Genomic DNA, 18,631 nt, shown 5'->3' with positions numbered 1-18,631 from the left:
CCAGGATTAAGGAATTGAACTCCCACATATCCAGGGTAAAGAAATGAATAATTAACAAAACAAAACAAAAACAATAGCATGTATCAATAAAAAGAAGATAAGGAAATTTAATTTCAAGATCAAAGTATATTTTAAAATGTAATAGAATTCTAAAATATGAAACATTTCAATTGCCTATTCTACAAGTCCGCCTAGTGGCCATGCTGTGCTATGCCCACATGGGCCTGCATGAATGGGCCTGGAAGGAAGGGAAACATCCCAGAAACTCATTCACTAAAACTCTCAGCCTTTGCTGTGAAGGAAACTGTAAACAAAACTTAGTCTTTGGTTCTAAAGAGCTCATTTGCCATACATACATGGCCTGGTGATTACCTCACAAAATACACAAACCCACAGAGCTGAGGGAGCCTGGCTCTCTATGTAAAGATGGCAAAAATGCCACCAGATTCAAGGCCAAATTTTTTTTGTAATATAGAGAAGAGCAATATTTATATAATTAAAAATGTATGTGAGTATGTTCACGTGTGTGAGTATAGTCAAGCCTCTTGAATAATTCAGTTCTCATCCAAGTTATTCACAGAAAAAATGTCTCAATTGTTGATCAGAACTTGGATTCCTGGCCTAACAACTCTCTCATACTGATTCTATTTACACACCTACATACACTTCTAACTTTAGGACAACATCATTTGTCATTTGACTGATGGGTATCCATTTGGACTAACACATCTGAAGTTAATAGGAAGATTAAAATTGCAAAGATAATAGCACAGATTAATGACATCATCCCATACTACATGGAGAACTTACAAATGAAAACAAAAGAGGAAGTAAAAGTGTAAAGAAATGTTTAGATAATGAAAATTGTGTTCCCTATTAAATGGCCATGCTTAGAAAGAGAGTCCATCAAAGGACACTGGGTAAGGTTGTTCACCAGACGCCTGGCTCTGCCAGGCCAGCAGCCCCCTCCTTTGCCCATGGCTCTTCTGCCCTCTACTCATGGTGCTGGTGGTGGCCAGCTGTGGCTCTGGTAGAGGTCTGGGCTGTAACCTACCTCTGAACCATGTCCCACTTAGCAGGGAGAACTTGGAGCTTCTGGGCCAAATGAGGAGAATCTCCCCCTTCTTCTGTCTGAGGGACATAAAGGACCTCAGATTCCCTCAGGCAATGGTAAATGGCAGCCAGGCCCAGGAGGCCCAGGCCATCACTGTCCTCCACAGGATGCTCCAGCACATCTCCGACCTCTTGCTCACAGAGCACACCTCCTCTGCCTGGAACACCACCCTCTTGAACCAACTGCGCATGGAGCTCTATCAGCAGCTGGAAGACCTGGAGCCCTGTTTGATGCAGGAGATGGGAGAGCAAGGCACTGCCCCTCCAATTTAGGGCCATATACTGGCCATAAGGAAGTACTTTGAGGGCATTTGTCTCTACCTGAAAGGGAAGAAATACAGTGACTGTGCCTGGAAAGTTGTTTGAGCACAAATCATGAGATTCTTGACTTCAATAACAACCATGCAAGAAAGGTTAAGAAATAAGAATGGGCCCCTGGGGTCACCTTGATACAATACACATATGACTTAGGTCATGTCGAAAAGCTCTAATTTTGACTTTAGTCCCAGAATTCATTGGATTTAATTGAGTAAATCATCTGTCCATACTGTTGGGCAAGAGTATGCTAAACGATTCAGTTCCTGGTTAATCTGTCTCTAAGAGGTGACTGCCTTCCTGCTTGCTCCTTGTTTATCTATTTATCTATTGTTTACTTAATCTATTTCTTCTTGCACCTATCACATTTATAATATTTAAAAATCATATGTAATTACATATTCATCTTTACATTTTATTTAAATTTATAAACATGTTTATCTTTGCATGTCATTGTTTGCATTTTGTTTTATTCATTTAGTTCTTAACAAAGAAAAACTTGATTTTGTTTACTGTAAAATCAAAATTCTTATTGTGTAAATGATATTGAAGAATGAATAGTAAAACTTTTGTGCTCATTCATTGTATCCAGATTATATACATAAATTGAGTCAATGACATTGTGTAATTGCAGTTAAGAAATGCAGGTTAAAACAATAATATGGGTTCCTGTTGTGTTGAAATTTTATCTTATAGGAAAGGAGACATAAAAACAGTAATAATGCTTATTTTATTTATATTATATTAAGCACTATGAAGAGAAGTAAAGGAAAATGATGTTTTCACACCAGAAGTTTTAGGTATAAATTAGGGTGGAAAGAAAAAAAATAACATTAGGTGTTGTTTCCAAAGTGTCGGAGAGACACGCAAGTGCAGAAGGTTTACTAGCAGTTGGGAATGCAGGTCTAGAATTTACAAAAGTGCTAGGAGGAGGGATGAAGTTGGGATCCCTATTCATATCTGGTAATCAGAGCATTGGAATGGGTATGGTCACTTGTGGAGTGGACAATAAGGAGAGCTAAACCTCATCCTGAAGATCCTCAACATTTAAAGCTAGGCAGAGGAGAGTCTGCAAAGGGCACTGAGGTGGAGTCATTTTTAAATTTCTAATCTTTGACATAAACCTTTTCTATAAATTTTACCCATATTCTTTTGATGTATACTGGTATTTAATTTCACCTGTATATGAAGAGCAGGACATGTCCTTGTATGTTTCTCCAAGGCCTTATGACACAGAACCAAGCCTTCTCCTAGTCACATTCCTCTTTTGATCTTACAGATTTTCAGATCCTGTTATTGTTAATAGATTTTTACATTGAATTCAGTATTCCATTAGCAGTTTTTAAATCTATGATATGAAATGATAATCTATACTACTTTCTGTTAGAGTGACAATTTTCCTAGATGTTATTTGAAATGTTAATTTTTTTCCTTATTGCAACACAAACATCTTTACCCTAAACCTAATTGATTCTAATAACACAACTATTTTTAGATTGTTTGCTTTATTAACATGATTACTGAACTGTACTCATTGCTATACTTTTTTAAAAGATTTTATTTATTTATTTTTAGAGGGGAAGAAGAGGGGGAGAGAAACATCAATGTACAGTTGCCTTTCGTGCATCCCCTGCTGGGAACTGGCCTGCAGGGAACCGGCCTGCAACCCAGGCATGTGCCCTAACTGGGAACCGCACTTCGATCCTCTGGTTCGCAGGCCTGTGCTCAATCCACTGAGCTACAACAGCAAGGGCTGTACTTCTTTTACTGTGGGTACTTTAAAACTCATTTATTTATTTATTTTTAAAATTTATGTAATTGTTGTTCAAATACAGTTTTCTGTCTTTTACTCCCATCCCAGACCACCCCCCCAGTGCTCCCCACCTCCCTCACATTTCCACCCCCCTAAATTGTTGTCCATGTGTCCTCCATACTCGTTCCTGTAAATCCTTCCCCTTTTCCCCTGAAATTCCCTCCTCTCTCCTCTCTGGTCACTGTCAGCCTGTTCTCTATTTCAGTGTGTTTAGTTATATTTTGCTTGCTTGTTTGTTTCATTGTTTAGCTTCCTGTTAAAGGTGAGATCATAAAGCTGAGGTAGCTAAGGTAACTTCTTTTCTATTTTTAATATTATTGTTTGCATTATTTCTTGTTTAATGTTAGAGTTGTTTTAAGATCAAGATCATTGGCTTCATGAAAATCGTAAATATTCATGGGACTACAAAAGGCTATTAATAACAAAGAATGAGATATCCAATAAAATTGAATGAAAGAAACTGATCGGAGGTTTTTTCTCCCCCAAAACCAAAAGCAAAGAACAATTATTAAGTAACACAGAGGAAAAATCAACATTAGCCACAAAAAAAGAAGATGGAGTAAGAGAGTTTAGTGATTGCATAAATTTAAATTTAAAAAATGTTGACAGAATTCTATAATATGAAAGTTGAGGAGTCATCCATACCTTGGAATATAGGACTTGGAATTGATCTACCCCCTGGGCAGTTTCTATACATATACATGCTACACATATACATACAATTTTACTTTATATTCATTTTGTTATTAACTTGTATGTTCCAAAGAATTGGAGAACTGAGACTTGGGGCCAGCAAAGCAGGGCTGAGGATGAGTGAGCATTGCCGTTCTTAGCTATTGCCATTGTGCACAGGTCCTGCCCAGGACTTTGGCCAAGACACCTATGTGGTCACCTGGGGGGACAGAACAAGGGGAGGCAGGGTCGTGTTGCAATGTCATTGATAGGCGGCTGAGTTTTGCTGGCTGCAGGAGTGAGGGTGTGAACGTGGCCAAACCTGACTCTCCCCACCGGCCAAGCCCTCCTCTGCAGAGGTCAAGGTGCCCCTGATATCCAGCCAGGCACAGAAACAGTAAATAAGGGCAGCTGCAGCACCAGCACTGCCCACACATCTACACTGCACAAGCTGAAAAGGAATCCAGGAGCTCATTTTAACTGTGTTTAGGTACTTTCAAGTTCTGATTCCACTAGGCAACTGCACCAGTCCTATGATGCTCGTTTACTCAATAAAAAAAGCGTCAAATATCATGAAAAGGTTGTAAGAGCCAGCAGCAGCTCAAGAATTTGAAATGTAAGAAACTAGGCAAGTTCTGGTATATCAGACTCTTAGTTGCAGATAAAAATAGCAGATGTCAAGTTTATTTCATTTAAGTTACAAATGTGTTGCTTTGCCAGTTGAAGGTCTGCGGGTTTGTCATGTGGAAGATCTCAGGGGGCTGTTTACTTACGGTTCTCTACCCCCAGCTACATTTTAAGGCAAGTTGCAGGGTGGCTGATTGTTGGAGAAGGTAATCAGAGCTTCAGATTAGAAATTCAACAACGGCTGAAAATCAACACTCATATAACACAACATGTATGTACCACCCAAATTCGATTCTTAGAAAACATGGCTAGTCAAGCTCAGAAGGAAACATCCTCAGGACAAGAAAATAGGTTTGTAACCAGTATAAGGAAAGTGAGGACTAAATTAATTGTAACAGAAACTGATGACTAAATTAACTGTATTATAAGTTAAATGTATCATAAATTGTCATAAGGTAATAGTGCCTGTCATCACTGGGACAAATCAGAACTAGAGAAGAACTTATTATTTGTTTATTTAAGACCGTTCTGGAGGGAGGGTGATCAGATTCTCCAAAATCTCTGGGTTTTACAGGCAGTAGTAGTCCTGGAACTGAAGAAGGGTGTGGAGTCAGAGGGTCTGACTTCCAAATAAGGTCATGACCTTGGGAAAGTTGTTTCATCTCTCCGTGTCTTTGTTTTCTTCTCTATAAAATGAGGTGAAAGAACCTGCATCAGTCTGTTCCGTTAACAGCCACAAAGATATGAGAAGGTTGAAATCTGAAGACCACAGAAGAATAGGGCAACATATTTTAACACATTAATTTTTTAGAAAGTTTGTCTAGCAGAAACAAATCCTAAAATTTAAATTACATGAAGTTAAAAAACTTTTATCATATAAGAGTGCTAACATTTTTCAAGAACGTTTAAGAATTCAATAAAAATCTGAGCAAAATAATATAAAGAGACAATTTACAGAAGCAGAAATAAGTGAATAGAAAATATGCAGGTGCCAGATAATCTGCCTTCCTTGTGACCATGGATTTCATGAATAATCAGCCTCCCTCACAACCATGGATTTTGCAGAAAAACAAAATATCAAATGACACGGCTGATAAACAAAAACAGATGATTTGGTGATAGTGGGAGTAAGCGTGTACACTCCCACAGGTGTGGTAGAAGTGCAAACATTTAAAATATTATTGGTGATTAGTTTAGTAACATTTTTCGAAAATTCTAAGTCATTCGATCCAGTGAATATAGAAGTAGGAGTCTCTCTTACAGAAATCCTCAGATTTGTTCATTGTGTAACATTATCTGTAAGAAAGTCAATTGAAGTCAACTTAATGTTCCAGGACAGGTGAATAGTTAAGTAAACTATGACAGCTTTAGATGGTATTGTTCAGCTATATTAAACTAAATGATGCAGATCCATACTCAGCAGCATTCAAGGGTGTTCACGTAATCATGAGTGCTTTCTTGAGTGAAAAAGCAAGTTAAAGAAAAAGAATGATCACATTGGGGAAAATTGATATGTAATTATATCTAAATATTAGGATTTGTGAAAATAAAAAGGTAGAAACAGGATAATTTGACTTTCTTTTATATTTCTGGAACTTAGATATCTCTTAAAATTTTTTTTTCATAGTAAAGATTTGTTTATTCGTGGCAGTTAGTAGAAGTCAGTAAATACTGATCCACAAAGAAGAACTCAGCTATTTATCAGCTTACTGGTCGATAGAGAGCTGGATGAAACTGAAACAATTGATTGCTCGGAGGATGAACTGAAGTCACTGCTGTTTCTTGGAAAGTGAAGCGATAGCCAACTGACATATGGCTTTTGCTGTTCCACCAACGTTGAGAGTCATCGTAGCTCCATACAGGAGGGCGCAACTGCCACACACTTTAGTTGCTCTAGAATTCCATCATCCTCCTGAAATAGATTTTGTTTCTCTGGAACTTTATTTGCAAACTGCCTGCATGAAGCAGTACTTCTGGTCCTCTCAGCAATTTGACAAAGAGCCTGCAGGAGCATGTTGGCTCAGTACTGGCCACTGACCACAGCAACTAAATACCGGGAACGAATGTTGCTGCACCAGAACTAGAACTACCATCTCAGAAGTTAGCTCTATGTTTAAAACTGATTTTTTAATATTGGTTCCAACATTTCTATTAGATTGACACAAGGGATGTTCACCTTAGCTCAGTATTCCATGCATTTCCACTGGAGAAAGAGCTGTGTCTTTGCTTCACCAGGGGAAAACTTGGGGAGGAGTGTTTCGCTGGATCGTTTGAAAACTAGAGGTAGAGCAGAAAGCACCGATCACTCAACCCTTTAGACAGCAGTCAGAATTTTCTACCAATACAGAAACAAGAAAATGCTAATAATGTTTCTCATTTAATAAATAAAAAATTTAAGATAATTTCACATAACAGTAATGTTTCAATTTTGGAAGTTTATTTCTTCTGTAACATGAGTTTTATTAGTGGTATGAATGAATAAAAAGCATGTCTTTATTTTTTTTCTTGACTCCTCCAAATCTTGGACCTATGTTTCCACTCCTCATGGTAATGATTTGTTTCCTTATAGAGCCCTCGTTTGCACCAAACAGGACTCCTCTGATTCAATATCCTGTTCCCAATTGACCATTTACTGTTCCATCAACTAAGAAATCCTTCCTGGGTCTCTGTTGCAGTCAGGAAGGACACTCCCGTATGAGAATAACATGGCGGGCATGCTGGGACATGGTCTATGGAAGAAGGCAGTGACAATGCCTTCTGGTACAGATGGAGCAGAGATCTGCTGCCTGCAGGGGATATAAACCTACATCATAAGCTGGGACACACATATAGTGTATGTATCCACAAAACCATTCCAACAATCAAGATAATGAACATACCTGTCACCCCAAATTCCTTCCCACACCTTTGTAATCCCTTTTTCTGCCCCTCTCCACACTTACCTCCCCAACCCCAGGCAGCACTTTCTGTCCTTGTAGATGATTGCATTTTCTAGAACTTTATGTGGATGGAAAACACAGTATGTACTTTTTTCTTCTTCCATTCAGCTTCAAAGTGTTAAGATTCATCCATATTTTATCATGTTTCAATAGTTGATTCTTTTATTGCTGAATAAATTCCACTTTTTGGGTCTATGATAATGTTCATTTCATTTGTTGATAGACAGTTCCCTGCCCCAGGGTTTTGTAATACAAATAAAGCTGCTCTAAACATTTGTGTATATATTTATGAGGACATATGTTCTCATTTCTCTTAGGTAAATATCTAAAGGTAGAATGGCTCAATCATATTGAAGCTATACGTTTTGCATTTTGGAAAGTTGCCAAACCATTTTCCAAAGCAGCTGTACCATTTGACATCTTCACCAGCAATGAAGACTTTACGTTATTCTACATTTTCTCCAGCACTAGTTACAGAGAATCTTAATTTTAGCCATTCCCATAGACAGAAAATGGCATTTAATGGTGCTTTAAATGTGCATTTCCCAAATGACTAATGATGTTGAGCATCTTTTCATGTCTTTCCTTCACATTCACCATGCAAATCTATCAACTTTATCCAAAAATATTTTACACAAAAATTTAATGAATTTGAAGAACTTCCATCAAGCTCCAATTTTTTCTAGGCTGTGATGTGACTCGGGCCATAATCTAGATAAGAGGCACACCTTAATGTTTCTCCAACAAAAACTAGGGATTTCCCAGCTGTCAACATAGACTAGTCATCTACACAGAAATCGTGTATATAAAGCACTTAGAATATTAAGACTTTGAAGCTTTATTTGTCTGAATATGTTGCATGTTCCATTTTTTTCTGCCTTTGAGAAACATTACTTTCATAGGAACCATCGTTGGACTCTATTGTTGGTTGTGAATGCTCAAAATCAAGTCAAAATGTTGCAGTTTTGAAAGCTTTTGAATGACATAATGGGGTAAACAATGCAAACCTGAAATATAACAGGATCAAAGTAATTCTGATTATTTGACAATAAACATACAACAAGTTTTCTATGCTGTTTAATGTATTTTTGGCCTCTTTGCATAAAGATTCTACCTTAAAGCTACTTTCCTGGAATGCATCAAAGCGAGATTTCAGTTGGAAGCAGTAGAAGGCAAAGTAACACCAGTTACTAGAATGGGATTGCTGCTCTGTGAGTGAATGGTAAGCAAATAAAGTAACCCCGTACTCATGTCTTCAGGGCTTTCATTACCTTGTGTTCATTGTTAACGAATGCAGCTAAGGTTTGTTTTGGTTTTTGTTTGTTGTACTAGCACTCAGCAATTTGAATATGCTTCTTAGCAAAGAGACAGCGGAGGACCAAGCTAAGTTACTAAAGTCAGGATGTAAAAAATACCAAACATTCCCTTAGAAACCAATTGTGCACAGTGGTGAAAGGTCTGCTGCGATCAGAGTAGATGATAAATGACAAGTACTGGTATTAGGCTGACATCACAATTTTGAAGCTTACCTATTGAACTTTGTTTTACATTATTTACTTATTCTAGATTTCCATAAATATATTTACCACTTAAATAAAATGACACTTAAAATTTTTTTGTGGAAATTGCTTCTGAGCTAGTAGTTTCCAAAATGGATAATACAATCAGTAACATGGATTTTTTTAAATATAATTTTTATTTAATTCTTGTTCAAGTACAGGTTTCTGTCTTATATTCCCAACCCTGCCTGCCCCCCACCCCATGCTCCCAGCCTCCGTCCCCTTTCCACCCCCCACCCTTAGTTATTGTCAATGTGTCTTTTATACTTGTTCATGTGAGTCCATTCCCTTTTCCCCTATGATTCTCTCCCCTCTCCCCCTGGACCCTGACAGCCTGTTCCATATTTGAGTGTCATTGGTCGTATTTTGCTTGCTTGTTTGGTTTGTTTAGATTCCTGTTAACGGTGAGATCATATGATATTTGTCTTTCACCGCCTGGCTTATTTCGCTCAGCATAATGCTTTCCAGTTCCATCCATGATGTTGCAAAGGGTAGTAGTTCCTTCTTCCTTTCTGCATTATAGAATTCCATTGTGTAAAAGTAACATGGATTTTTGATCCAACTACTGAAAACAATTCAAAACAATCTATTCATCAGTATTTAACATGAGAAAAAGAAACTGTCATTGTAAATATTTTGATGTGATATTTGTAAAAAAACAATATACATTATAACTTTTAAGACTCCAAATAAAGAAGAAATACATATATGCAAATAATACCAAACATTTCTTTTTAAACAAAATTAAAATTTAAGTAAAAGGCAGCAATACCTATTTTCCCCTCTAGTTTTTAATATTGTGGTGGGACAATATCAAATTAATAAGCTGTAAGACAAACAAGATGAACTGGCGTTGTTATAATATGTAGATAATCTGGTTCCTTAAAAACTAAGGCTCCCTTTGTGTCCTCTTAACAACACCACCCCCACCATAAATCTGATCACTCTTGTATACTCTCTCACTTTAGATTTGTTCCTAGACAGTTTATGAACTTTCTATAAATGCAAACACTCTTCAGGTCCATTTTGAATCCAGCTCTTTTACTCAATGTTATGCCTGAGAAATCATCCATTTTATTTTGTGTATCAATAGTTCATTATTTCCATTGCTATGTACTATTACAGTTTGAATACATGTGTCAATTCTAGTATTAATATACTTTCATTTTGTTTCTGTGGCATGTGTGGGGGCTACTATATTAAATCTTCTGTGAATAAACCTAGACATTTCCTTGGTGGACCTAAGTAATAATTTCTGTTGGATATACACTCAGGAGTGAACTGACTTTGTCACAGGGTATTGTTTATGAGTTTATCTTTATAAGTACTGCCAAATACTTCTCAAGGTTTAAAAGAAAGCAAAATAGTCCAGGTGGTGAAAGACAAATACCATATGATCTCACCTTTAACAGGAAGCTAGACAACAAAACAAACAAGCAAGAAAAATATAACCAAAGACACTGAAATTGAGAACAGGCTGACAGTGTCCAGAGGGGAGAGGGGAGGGACTTTCAGGGGAATTTCAGGGGAAAGGGGGAAGGGTTTACAGGAACAAGTATAAAAGACATATGGACAAAAACTAGGTGGGGGTGTGGAAATGGAAGGGAGGCGGGGAGGGCTGGGTGGATGGGCTGGGGTGGGAGTAAAAGACAGAAAACTGTACTTGAACCACAATTAAAATTTTAAAAAATTTTAAAAATTTACAGTCCCATTATCAACAATTATGTGTCAGTCATTTTGATTTTTAATTTAATCTCTTCAGTTCTAGCCATTCTGGCATGTGTTTCATGGTATAACATTTTGGTTTTAATTTGCATTCCACAAGCAGTAATGATGTTGAACACTTTTTCAAGGTTTATTGATCATTTGGATATCCTCTTTTGTGAAGTGCCTGTTCAAATTGAACACTTTCTCATTGATAGTAAAATATATATTTTTAAAAGATAAGCAGGAAAGTTGCAGCTTCTTTCAAGGAGTAATAATAGATCAAAAGCAGTTATTAAAAAAAAAAGAGCCCTGGCTGGTGTAGCTCAGTGGATTGAGTGCAGGCCTTCGAACCAAAGGATCGTGGTTCGATTCTCAGTCAGGGCACATGCCTGGCCAGTTGCAGGCCAGTTCCCAGCAGAGGATGCATGAGAGGCAACCATAGATTGATATTTCTCTCCCTTTCTCCTTCTCTTCCCCTCTAAAGATAAATAAATGATATCTTTGAAAAATTACAAAAAAAGAAAGTATACTGAAAGTATACTGCTATACTGATTAATACACCAGCTAAGAATTCGATGCTTAATTCTCTCAACCTAACTCCATTTTGTTTGGATTGATAACCCCTTTAGTCATCTGATATGAATTTCTGTTTGAAATAATTATTTTTTTCCCTTAGACCCATACCTTAAGTAATATAAGGCTTATATTGAGATTTAACTTGGACTAAATTCACTAAAAACAAGGTACACTTAGCTCTCTTACAAAGGAAAAGATATGATTTCTGGGTCAAGAGAACCCTAACCTTTGTGCTAGTCAAATCTTGCTCCACCCTTCCCAAGAGGTATACATGTCTGCCTTCAATGACATGAATACTTGGTTGCCTTCAGCGACATGTATACATGTTGCCTTCAGAGACAAAACTTGGTTGAACAGGTTTCCACACTTCTAAGAAGCTGGATTCTTCTTGCATTGCAGGTAAACCGACAGGACTGTTTTTGCACTATGGCCACTTCTCTGCATGCCTGTAACGTGACTCTGGCCACTAAACACTCACTACATGTTGACTACCTTCTGCCTACCTACAATATTTCCAGTACGTAAGTCAAAAAAATGAGAAAAATAGTCATCATTTTACTAACAGCTGGTAGAAAAACTAATCCAGTGGCCACTCATTTTGGACAATAATAAGGCAAATGGTCTTTTGAAGAGAACAATGAGAAGAGTGTTGCACTTTGCACAATTGAACCATTTACACTATTTGCATGTATTGTTTTCATAAATTTTGTAATATATTAAGTTTTTAATAAACTGAACCAGAAACAGATCTCGCTGGAAACATTCAAGTTGGTGCCAGTAGTTTCTGTTATTACTTGGCAGAGAAAAGCTTGACTAATTCTCAGGCCGATGAGGACAAAGGCCCATGAGAAAAGGGCTTTTGCATGTGACTAGAACAGTCTGAGGAGGGTCTCCCACCTGTACTTCTGCCCTGTGTATCATGTCCTTATTATATGGTGGGCTTATCGTATGAGGAAAGACCCAGCCCTTCATCAGAAAAAGACACTTTATTTTTTACTCAATGAAGTAAGTTATTCAAATGGCCCATCCAGGATGAGTAGAGAAACTGAGAAACAAAAATGGGAACTTAACTTCTTGGCAGCACAAATAGTCAACAAGATTTCCTCAACTCCACACAGAGTCTCCTCACATATGTCACGGACCATAACAATATGGTACTGATATAGCCCTTCTTTGTATTAACGCTGCATTTTAAATTTCTTCATTCACTATTCAGACTGTCTCTGTTATGTACTACAGAAAGTGCTAGTTAAAGAGTTAAGAAGCCATTAGCAGGTTACACTCTAGTTGGAAGAAAGGGACATACAATGCATTTTGCGATAGAGTAAGAGTTGTGCTCTGGAGGAGGCAAATAGATCAGACAAATTTGGCTACAAGGGCTTTCTGTGAAGGGAAACTTTTCAAGTGAGTCATGAATAGCAAGAATGATAATAACACATATTAGGAAGAGAACAGGTACTTGGCCAAGGAAATAGTATGTAAGTTGGGTTTTCAATGGCTCTAAATGGAAGGTCTATATGCTGTGCCACCAGACGTCAGATGCCAAGAAAGCAGATGCTGAGATAAAAATACCATGCGTGGAGTTTACTAGGGAGTGCTAAGGGATCAACACCCTTGTGGGAAGAGAAGGCAGGAGGGTTGAGCAGAGGGAATTATGGAGCTACTGTGCAGTTACACAGTGGCCTCGGCCAATTACAGGCTGGGGGTGGGACACTCTGAAGCTGGGATGACCTTTCAGAGGTGAAGTGAGAAGTCTTAGCCTTTATACCTTCACGCCCACCAGGCACTGGACCCCAGAATAAGAAAGAAAACTTGGGCTAAATGACCAATTTCAACAATTTCAAGAATGACCCTGAAATCTCTATTTATCAAACATTTATACTTCTCGATAGAGGAGATGACTGAATCAATTTGCCATCTTTCACCCTGGAATTCTCTGTCTTCCAGAGGTTTGGTTTTTTTGTATCCACAACATATTCTTTGTCCAACTAGTTATTGCTACAGTTGTAGTGTAATTTCACTCATCAGGGGCATGAGAATCAGAAATCCTTACAGAAAAAAAACTTGGTTTGGACTATTTTCCTTAAAAGGCAGTTATTGTTATGGGGAGCACCTGAGATAATGACAGTTTCTACATACAGCTTCTTTAAGAGAGAAGAAGTCCATTGAATCTGCTGTGAAAAGGTAGTGATAGAAAAGAAACTATCCTACATTTACCCGATGGAATACTACGCACCAGAAAGAAAGAAGGCACTCCTACCCTTTGCGACAGCATGGATGGAACTGGAGAGCATTATGTTAGGTGAACTAAGCCAGGTGGTGAAAGAAAAATATCATATGATCTCACCTTTAAGTGGAACCTAATCAACAAAACAAACAAGCAAGTAAAATATAACCAGAGGCATTGAAATTAACAGCAAACTGGATGGGAGGTGGGAGGAAATAATGGGGGAAAAGGACGGAAGGGTTTTTAGGAACAACTATAAGGATATATGGACAAAACCAAGGTGGGGTAGATTCAGGGGAGGGAAGTGAGGATGGCTGGGGTTGGGGGAGGTGGTAGGAGGAAACTGCAGACAACTGTACTTAAACAACAATAAAATTAATTTTTTAAAGTATGAAAAAAAGAATGAAAGAAAAGAAACTGTCCCTACCAATTCCCTCCAATGTAGGATGCATGCTTCCCTCCATTTCTTGTGAGAAAATATGAGATGAGTAAACTCAAGGACACCATGCCTTCATCTGCTTAAAGTACACTAAGGCTATCAATAAATAGAGGGATGGTTTGTGATGTGTAGTCACAGGACCAGCTCGATTACCATCACCTAGAAACCGTTCAAAATGCAAATACTCAGGCCCTGCCACAGACCTGCTGGATCAGAAAAACTAGGGCTGAAGCCATCCAATCTGGCTTTAAAAAAAGATTTTATCTATTCATTTTTAGAGAGAGGGGAAGGGAAGGGAGAAACATCTATGTGAGAGAGAAACATTGGTCAGTTGCCCTTGTACGTGCCCCCAGGCAGCGACCAAAACCACAACCCAGATATGTACCCCAGCTCACCAGTGATACTTCATACTTCACTTTGCAGAACACTGTCCAACCAAGTGAGCCATACAGGTCAGGTCATCATTTAATCTGCTCTAACAAGCCCTTCAGATGATTCTGATGCATGGGACTTAATTTACTGCAGGTGATAAGAGCCCTAAGTCAAATTTCTATAAGGGGCCATACTTTTTATTCTTTTTCCTAAATCTCAAAAATAACAAATTTTTTCTGGTTCTAAATGATTTCATATACATGGGGGAAATATTTAATCTAAAAAGTGTAAGAGAATTAACATTCTATTGCACATATAGTACTACTGTAAACATTTTAGTGCATTTCTCTTCAGATATGCTTCATGCATGTTTTATTTATAGAAAATATGATGCTATATTTCGTTTGTAACCCATTCATTGATTTAATAATCTATTTAGCCAAATACGTGTAGACATAACAAGAATAACTCCGATGATGCAGCCTGTGATTACAAATGAATTTACCTTTACTAAGCTAAATGTTTGGGGACACAATAGCATGTAAAGTATTGGTTTTAGCTTTTACTTGTGAGTATTATCTGCTTTAAGTTTCCACTTAGCAGCTCCTCCATTCTGTTCTCCTAAATTATTAGGAAAGAAATGTCCAGGTAGAGAAAATATCCTTTCTTTAATGCAAGACTGCAAGGAGTGTGTGAACTTGAATAAAGAAAGACGGTAGCAAATGGTTAACATTAGTGTTACCATTACTTTGTAGCAAGACCGTACATACGACATCGTCCAGATCTGTGGTATCTAGCACACGGTGCTGGCTTTCAAGTCAGGCAGACTTGGGAAGGAATCTTTGCTCTGGCAGTTGCTAGCTTTGTGGCTTGTGGTGTTACTTTGAGCAAATTACTTAACCTTTAAAGCCTTCTTCTCCTCACCTGATGAAAAAAAAAGATAATAATGCAACTACCTTCTAAGGTTAATTTGAGGACTGAATAACATGTTAAGTGAAGTATTTAATTTGGAAATTTTCCTGGTTTAAAAAAAACAACAAAATTTCTGCAGACACGAGAAGTAATGGCCTGTGTTTACAGTTGAGTTTTGGTAAATATTTCTGTTCTTTCCACTTCCCTACCTCCATGTGAACTTGAAGGTGAATAGGTCAACTTTCAGGTTGAAATTAGAACTTGACAAAGACTTCCTCCCGAGTGCCCAGCCCCTGCTTCCTTGCTCCCTTTGCTGTTGTAGGTGACCTCACCTCACTCTCAGGGTCCTATTCGGTTCCTCCACATCCCTTTTAGTGCCAAGAGCTAATACACTTACTTACACTAATTAAGCTAAAATAGAATATGTTTTGTTCTTCAGCAAGCTTTACATTCAGTGATAACTTTCGTCTCAAATTATACAATGAGTCCGAAGCAGAACACGACAAAGTAGTAGAACTAGATGCAGATTTGGGGAGCATAGCTCTGCTTCCTACAGTGGACATAGGGAAATTTTTTCCCACATGACTGTGGGAAAGTGACCAAGGCTCAGTGAGTTTCAGTTTCCCTGGCCCCCCATTTGTTCCCCAATGGTTTCTGGGAGCTCCTAGCTGGAAGAGCTGGGCTCCTTCCTCACCAGCCTATCCCAGGAGCAGGCGCCTTCTCCCTTGGCACAGGTGCTGTCGCTCTGTCCAGCCCTCCTCCTTCTGCCCACCCCACCCAAGAGCAGGCTGGCTCAGTCCTGTTGCTTCTAACCTGCACCTGGCACCTCCGTTCATCAGGAAGTATCCATCCAGATTTCTGGTAGCTCTGGTACCATTTGGTAGATACATTTTAATTTATTATTCTTGTTGGCAAAATTCACATACTTAAACATTTAAGTATGGAAACATGTTGTAAAATCTCTCCCACTCTGTCTTCCTCCCTTAGTCTCTCTCCCTTCCCTCCCCCAATACAAGTAATCATTGCAATTTATTTCTTATATATCCTTTACTTATTCACACATAAATAAGGTCAAATATAAATCTCATATTGTAATTTCAAATATAGAATTTTATACACATTTCTGCAACTTGCTTACCTTTTTACTTTTTGACTTTATTTTTTTACTTTTTTTATGGAAAGAGCAACCCTCACGCCTTACTCCACCTGAATAGTGTTCCTTTGTTTGACTCCACATTACCAGTCTCTCATCAGAAGAATTTGGGTGGTTTCCTGTCTTTCGATATTACAAATAATGTCGCAATGAATAGTAGTGTGTTTATGTAAGTCATTTCACACATGTGCCAGTATTTTTTCTAGGATACATTTCCAAACCTAGAATGGATGGATCACAGGCTATACACATCTGTAATTTTGACAGACACCAAAGTTCTTCCACAGTGATCATATCAATTTCCAGTGCTCTGGAAAATTTTAAGAGAATCCCTCCCCAAAGTCGCTACAAGAATTTTTTTAATCAAACTTTGGGCTTTTACATACCTGACAGGTTATAAATGTCATGTTCTTCACTTACAATTTGTACTTTCAATATTATGAGTGAAGTTGAGTTGGTTTTCATTTTTTTCCTCTGCAAAGTGTTTGTTCATATATTTTAGTTATATTTCTATTTTTGTCACCTATAACAAATATTCAGTGTGTGATGATATTTTCAAATCATGCAATGCAAATTATTCCTAGTATTTCCCATTGTTTCTATCAATTTCTGGCAAATAAGAAAATCATTGGAATGATGTCCTATTGTCTAGAAAAGTATGATTACAGTGGAAACATATTTTATTATATTTATCTACCTTTTATGAAAATACACACATTTGAAGAACCCATTATGAAATATTAATAAATAGATTTCAACTCATAAAAATTTAAGAGGGATAGAAAATATAAATTTTCTAAAATAAAAACATTTCTAAAATAAAAGCATTTGTCATTGTCCATAACCTTAAGGTATAGATATATGTATACACACAAAACCAAAACTATGCTACCATGTCATGACAAAAAGAATGAATAATGTCTGGAGAAGTCCTTCCATACTCCCACCTACCTTATGCTTTTAAAGCCAGCAGCTGCCTCTTGCTTCACATGGTTCAAGGGTCCACTTCTTGTTTGCTCAGCTTTCCTGTGAGTCGGAACACAAAGAATAGACACTGGTTGATTTCCACATGGACAATGGTCCAGGCACAGCTGCTGTATTCCTGGTTTTCCAGGTAATCACGAGTCCTTTGGAAGTACATTCTAACCTGTAACCTAAGGTTGTCACTACCCACGGTACCACTTTTCTGATCTGCTCGCAGTTCCACAAACGTTTCTAGGTATTCTCGTTGTTGATGAAGTTCAGTGAGGAACTTCTTCGCCTGACTTTCCTCCCAACCATCTAGAGAGATATTTGTCCCAAAGAGGTTGAAGACCTGCTGAAGTGTCTCATGAAGAACAGTCAGTGCACATCCTTTCTTGTGCTGGTGAGGACTTACAGCCTTCTGGGGAAGCAGGAAGTTTCTCCTCTGGTAGACATTGCTGAACAGAAGAGGTTTGCAAATGATTCAGAAGTTTGAAACTTTCTCTGTCCACTCTTCTTTGTTGGAAGAGAACCAGTTTCAGTTCAAGAGAGGAGAATGGAAGAGGCCAGAAGCACCAACACAATTTCCAAGAAGTGCTTGTTAGTCACAGCGAAGGTCTAACATGCCACTTACCTTTCTGCAGACAGTAAGGCTCCAACTCCAGTGCTTGTTTGCCTTTCGTGCATCTCAGATTATTCTGAGAGGTGCTCTCTTCTGTTGGTTTTGTTTTCTAAAGCTGTCATTTCTCCAAGTTTACACTTCAAGATTTTTGGTTCTCTAGTCACAGTGTTCATGGGACCTTTCCTCCACTTCCCCCATTTTGGCTGTTTGAGGAAGTAACTGAAAGAACTTGTTTCATTGTATTCTTTCCTTGACACAATTACAGACTGGTCATTCAATAAGATCTTCTATTATTCTCATTATTTATGACACACAAAGAACACAATATGCTTTCTAAATATTTAGTTAAGCTTATTAAACATCTTTTACTGAGAGTAATTTTTTAAAGAGGTAGTTTTTCACAGCATAATGTTTATCAGAGGCTTAGTAGCATCTATATGGCACTTGGGAGCAAAAATTAAAATCCACTCAGACTACTAAATTTAAAACTTCAAGTAGAACTATAAATTTAGACAAATTCTTTTTTTAAAAATATATTTTATTGATTATACCATTACAGTTGTTCTATTCCCCCCTTCATTCCCCTCCACCTGCACACTCCCTCCCCCACCATTCTCCCCCC

General features: G+C 37.9%; 2 protein-coding genes and 1 pseudogene across 2 annotated transcripts in view; 1 reads left to right on the top strand and 2 right to left on the bottom strand.

Annotated features, from left to right (window-relative positions):
• The first annotated feature begins 228 nt into the window (after positions 1-228).
• Positions 229-1,563, top strand: LOC118984056 (interferon omega-1-like). Its single transcript, XM_037041762.1, is given in 2 exon segments — positions 229-306; positions 955-1,563. Coding segments are annotated over 2 exon segments (687 nt in total).
• Positions 1,564-6,309: 4,746 nt separating this feature from the next.
• Positions 6,310-6,554, bottom strand: LOC118984065 (cytochrome c oxidase subunit 7A2, mitochondrial-like; annotated as a pseudogene).
• An 8,374-nt stretch (positions 6,555-14,928) lies between these two features.
• The window catches only part of IFNE (interferon epsilon), a 46,807-nt gene continuing 43,104 nt past the window's right edge, over positions 14,929-18,631 (bottom strand). Inside the window, 4 exon segments of the mRNA XM_037041761.1 lie at positions 14,929-15,283; positions 17,376-17,833; positions 17,835-17,942; positions 17,944-18,005. Of these exon segments, the coding sequence (XP_036897656.1) occupies positions 17,419-17,833; positions 17,835-17,942; positions 17,944-18,005 (585 nt within the window). The 3' untranslated portion in view covers positions 14,929-15,283; positions 17,376-17,418.

The sequence above is a fragment of the Sturnira hondurensis genome, unplaced genomic scaffold, assembly GCF_014824575.4.
Source record: "Sturnira hondurensis isolate 20B ecotype Veracruz unplaced genomic scaffold, ASM1482457v3 Scaffold0003201, whole genome shotgun sequence".
NCBI classification, from domain to species: Eukaryota; Metazoa; Chordata; class Mammalia; order Chiroptera; family Phyllostomidae; genus Sturnira; species Sturnira hondurensis.
Note: the sequence above shows the minus strand (reverse complement) of the source record. Positions and strands in the feature narration are given on the sequence as shown.